The following is a 5944-nucleotide window of genomic DNA, read 5'->3' on the forward strand; positions in this document are numbered from 1 at the left end:
TGTTATATTGTTAATTATTACTATATATATACACATATATATATATAGTTATAGCCCAACTAACATTAATCTTATAACAAAGTAATGATAAATTTAGATGTACATTTCTTTTATACAAGTTTTTGTGGGGTGTTAAGTTTGATCTATCATATAGATCATTAATTAAAAATGTTGACAACAAATCTTATTCGAGCAAAAATTTATCTTATAACATTTAGAAAGTTTTTCCCTTTCCAACCCATAGATAACTTGAAGCCTTAATTTTTTCTCTTAACTTCAATTTCTAGCAACAACATTAGCACACTAATATCTCCCATATCATTGAAAGAACATAAGAAAAAGGTATATATTTTATCTTAGGATGTAACTAAAATTTACCTTAGAACACAAAATTGGTTTATATATATGAAGTTTGGTTGACTAAACTTTTAATTTGGATAAATTAAGCGGGCCTTTCCAGTTAACTTTTCGTAAATAAAAAAATATATTCGTTGCTACATAGATATATAGTGACATGCATCATGATTTGGATTAATGTTCTATAGAAAAAATTAAAGTTCAATGACTAACTTTTGACATAATGCAAAGTTTCATGACATGTTAAGAAATTTACCCAGCACAAGAGAGAAAAGTTTTAACCCAATTAAAGAAAGCTTTTTTTGCTCCTAAAATATAATACGAAAATAAACAACTAAGTTTTATAATATAGAAGTTGAACATATATTACACAACTTCAGTTAGCATGTAATGATATTTACAAAAGAAAGGCATTCATTAGTTGAATAGGGATCAAATGTGCTAATAGCACAGTGCTTGCTAATCTCGTACCATTTTGGTTAAGGAAAAAAAAGGAAAAAAAATTTTAATTCTGAGACCGTGAAGAAGGAACAAATTTACAAAATGGAACCGATACTTCAAAATCTTAATTAATACGTAGAGAAAATTTTCCAGAAAGTACAAGTTCTTTGGCAAATTAATTAACCATATGAAATGTACATTTCATATGGTTAATTTGCCAGAGAACTTGTACTTTGTAGGAAATTTTCTCTACGTATTAATTAAGATTTTGAATTATCGGTTCCATTTTGTCAGTCAAAGAATGTACAGGTGCGTACCTGTACATTCTTTGACTGACAAGTCTAGAATAGTTACACTTAATTAATATAATGCCTGAGAAATCAGCTATTTTTTTTCAAATTCTAGTGCAAAATTACGCTAAATTTATATTTCCAACCTATGTGCTACTCTAGAAGAATTCTTCAAAAGAAATTTAATTTAAAAGACATGCAGAAACATATATAAAAGAAGATTTGCTTAGTGATTGCAAAGATAGACCTATTAATTACGTAATGAAAAAAGAAAATACCCGTTGTAGTGTAAAAATTGTTATCTCAATTTGTCAGAAAAATTAAGTAAAGGACAACTAAAACATATCAGCATTTCATACGAAATTAACAAGAAGGGTTATTAATTAAGTTAAGTAATAATTACACATCTTTCACGCTTGATGGACATGACCTAATTATAAAAAAATCTCTGCAAAATAGTTAATTACCGCGCAAATGATATCGTGTATTACATGCAGAATAATTGTCAAAAAGAGGAAGGGAAAAATGGGAAAATGTTAAATTCTCAAAGGAAACGTACAAGCCATATATGCATGCATGAGAATCAAGTTTCTTAATCTTATCAAGAAAATTCACATAGAAACTACCATCAAGGAAGAAACCAGAAGAACAAAGCAAAAGAAGATGAAAAATTAAAAAAGGAAAAACAGTACTCTTACCTCCTAAAATACTAAAAATTCACAAATGTAGATCCAAACTCAAACCATCCTTCACACCAGCCAAAGAAACTATCCTGCCTCTCTCCTTAGGTGATGTTGACGAACAAGTCGACGAAGAAGAAGAACCGAAATCAGATCCAATTTTCATATCATTTACACCTATACCCTTCAATTCTTCTCCCTTAAACAAAGGCACCATCTCTAACCGCTTCTCTCTTTGCACTGCGTCGAAATTTGCAATTGTAGTGCCATGACTCGGCACTCTCCAAACACCCGGTACCGGACTCCCAGTAATCGGTTGTGAAGCTGAACCGAGACCACCATAAAACCGCGAACTTGTCCACGATGGGTAGTGAGACGGCATTGGAGGTGGGGCTCCTAACCGGTGGTAATTTAACAAACCGTACACCTGTCCTTCGGTTACATAATTTGGGTAGTGGTGGCTGTGTGCTGCTGACATGTGTGCTCGCTTTGCATTCTGTCTCTCGCGCTTGTGTGCATTTTGGTGGCCACCTAAGGCTTGGCTTGTTGGAAATTTGCGGCAACAGTAGTGGCACTCAAACTTGCGGTTAACTGATGTTGCACTTGCAGGTGCAACTGCAGCTATCTCTTCCCCACCAGACGATTTAGACTTGTTTGAATCGTTATGTTCGGTTTCAGGAGGGAAATCGATGCCGAAAAGCCGGATTGGAGCTGAATTGGCAGGCTTGGCAGGGTTGTTGGTTCCCGGTCGGGTGAAGGGGAGTTGCGAGAAGGAGTCGACTTGCGCAATCTCTGCTTGTTTACTCATCATGTTAGAGAAAAGATGCTTGGAATTAAGATTGGGCTGTGGAGGAGAGGAGAGAACTCAGAGAAGAGAAGGGTGTTAATCTAGTGAATGGTCCCTGTGTTAGCTAAGGTTGGTTTGGTAATTGGTATCAATTCTACTGTCTTTCTTTTTTTCTTTTGGGAGGGGGGTTCTTATATATATTTTGTAGTTATTTTTATTGCTGAGAAGTGTTTGAAAAGAGGTGAGTGTGGGGCTGAAATGCTACCACACAAAGTACGAGTAATGGGCTTTTGGTGCAGCAAACAGCTGGTTGCATAATACCATTACCTTTCTTTCTCTATTTATGTTACCAATCCTTTCTTTTTCTATGTTTTGTTTTATTTTTTCACATCTAGCTAGCTACGGGTTGCTTCTTTTTCTTTCATGCATCAGTAGGCATCAGTCAAGTGGTGAGACAGGAATGTTACGAACCGGTCCTCTCTCTCTCTCTCTTTCTAAGTGAGATGGATATGTTACGAACCGGTCCTCTCTGTCTCTCTCTCATCTTTGTTTCGCTCTTGGAGCTTTTACAACAGTAGGTGGTCCTGCATGCATGTCCCATGACTATAACTCAACAGAGATCTGTTTTCTGTTTACACATCTATGGTCTTACTCTATCGATTTCTTAAATTGGATTTCTTTAATTTGATGCTTAATACATACATATATATATATATATATATATATTTTTTTTTTTTTGAAAGAAGATTTTCATTAAAATGAAAACCAAAGTATTACACAGTAGTGCTGGTACCAGCTGCAAAGGTACCAGAAACCTACACAGGTACTGATAATAAATCAATGAGAGAGCTTGTACTTCATATATATATATAGACAAGTTTGGCTAATATAACATCAGTGTCATTTTAGCCTATATAACATCAACTCTAAAACCTATCAAATCGACTTGGAACGACTAATTCAAACCGTTCAAACCGATTTACATTATGAGTGATGCGTTTACATACAATTTTTTTTTTTTATATTTTCGAGTTATTTTAGTATCAAATCAAGCGGTAAAAATATTGAAAAATGAATGTATTAAAATTAACTTAAAACTCACACATTTGACCACTTGACTTAATACTAAATCAATAAATTCAAAAAGTTTTAAATTTTGCATGTAAATGCACAACTAATGAAATAGATCGGTTTGAACGGTTTGGATTCACCGTTTTAAGTTGATTTGATAGGTTTTAGAGTTGGTGTTATATAGGTTGAAATGACATTAATGTTATACTAGCCAAACTCTATATAGACTTGGTGTAAGTTGTACTATTAATTATCTGAGAATCAGTCATGTTAATTAGTTCTTTGTACTAGTCTACTAGCTAGTTGATATATATTTTTGTGAGATTATTCAATACAAGATCAGTGTACAATATCTGCAAATCATTATTGCAACACAGGTTATTATTCAACTGTCGGAAATAGTACTAGTTTTTTTTGTAATAATTAGTGCATTTATATATATTAGTTCCAAGTTTTAGAATTTTGAATATTCGTTCAAATATGTATTATTTTACTTGTTGTATTGAAAATGAATCACCATATTAATTGTCTGAGAGGAAAAAATAAAAAACATAGTAGACTAGTAGTGCAGCTTGGATGCTTCTTTTGTAACCTAATTATTTGGCTTTGGCCACTTTTACCTTATTAGGAGAAAACGAGGTTTCATGAATGAGAGAGGTCGGAAAAGCTAATGCCAAAATATTATTTTTAAAAAGAAGAAAGGAATTTACAATTGGAAAAAAAAAATATTATTTAAATATTTTTCTTTGCATGAAACCATGCATGCAATCATGAGTCCTGACTGTAACTTAATCAGATCATGGCGTACTTCAATTACACGACCATGGAAAATCAATTTTTGATTTAATGATAAAGATAATACTCTTTAGGTGGGAAATCTCATGTTGGAATTTCAGATGAGAAATTCATTATAGATATTAAAAATGGTTAGATGACTTGACCTCCAACTTTATTAAAAAAAAAAAAATTACACTACTGCATGCATGAGAATATCATCAATTTGAGAATGATGTTAACCTAACAAAAAAAAATTCAGAATGACGCTTATAAATTCTAAATGTAATTCTCTCTTCTAAAAATATATATTGAATATTGGTATTATTTACTAATTTAATATTTTATACGAATAATTCAAAATTAGCATTCTTCATATATATTATTATTATTATTATTATTATTATTATTATTATTATTATTATTATTATTATTTTCAATTTCATATTTGAGATAAATAATTTACTATTTTAAATAATATAAACCTAACACTTCAGTACTATTCGGATTGAAATATTTTAAATAATATAAACCTAAATACTTGACACCTCTATAAATAAATATGAAAACCTTATAATAGATGCTTGGAATTATATACCAATTTTTAAGCATCTATATGTAGTTATTGTATCAATAAATTTAGTACGGATCGAATCACTAATATTTTATTATTATTTTATATATGTACGTCAGATTCAACCATTTTTTTTTTTTGACAAGAAAAAAAAATGATTGAATCTGACGTACATATATAAAACAACTAACATGCATATATTCTGTCATATGTATCAGATCCGACCTCTTATATATATGTAGGATCGATCGGGCCACGAACAAATTTATTGTACATGATTTACTTAATAAGTGCATCTACATCCCTGAAACTCTTTGAGTTTCTAATCTGATGTGGCAGTTTCTAAACCAGTTTCAGGGATGCAGATGAGTTTCTTATTTAGCAACTTTGCTCCAAAGTTTCTTAATAAGAAACCGTTTATAAACTCTGACGTGGCCAAATAATTCGCTGAAATTCTTTTCTCTTGTAATTTATTTGCTGATGTGGCAATTAAGAAACTCTAATTTTGAGTTTCAGGGATGTGAGGGTTTATAAACTTTCAGAGATAAAGTTTCTAAAAATTAGTTAACAGTTATTTAGAAACTCCAAGAGTTTCAGGGATGTAGATGCTCTAAGATACGGAAATATTTTTGTTTCTCATTTCGTCTATATAATACACGTGGTCTTCCATTTCATATTACTTTAATATGTTTAATTCGTGCACTCTTAATTAGCGTCAGTACCACATGAATAGAAAATGTCTCTGGATATACTTATGCCCTTTTACAGCTTTCCCATACTTTGCATCTTCCTTGCCTATTTTTTCTTTTTACTTTTAAGTCTCCAGTGAGCTACACTCTATGACAACAATTGCTCTAAGAAATTAAACATAACATTCATATACGCTAACGCTTTTTTTTTTTGAAAATCTTCGCATATAAGCTGCGAAGTCGTGAGGGGGAATCAGACTCTTGACCTTTGGGATATAACA

General features: G+C 31.6%; 1 protein-coding gene across 1 annotated transcript; it reads right to left on the reverse strand.

Moving 5' to 3' along the window:
• Nucleotides 1-1657: 1657 nt before the first annotated feature.
• Nucleotides 1658-2848, reverse strand: ZFP8 (zinc finger protein 8). The gene has a single exon (XM_078301883.1). It carries the CDS (start codon nucleotides 2577-2579, stop codon nucleotides 1806-1808), a length of 774 nt encoding a protein of 257 aa, XP_078158009.1. The 5' UTR covers nucleotides 2580-2848; the 3' UTR covers nucleotides 1658-1805.
• Between the last annotated feature and the right edge of the window lie 3096 nt (nucleotides 2849-5944).

Source organism: Carex rostrata, chromosome 4, assembly GCF_964058835.1.
Source record: "Carex rostrata chromosome 4, lpCarRost1.2, whole genome shotgun sequence".
In the NCBI taxonomy this organism is placed as follows: domain Eukaryota; kingdom Viridiplantae; phylum Streptophyta; class Magnoliopsida; order Poales; family Cyperaceae; genus Carex; species Carex rostrata.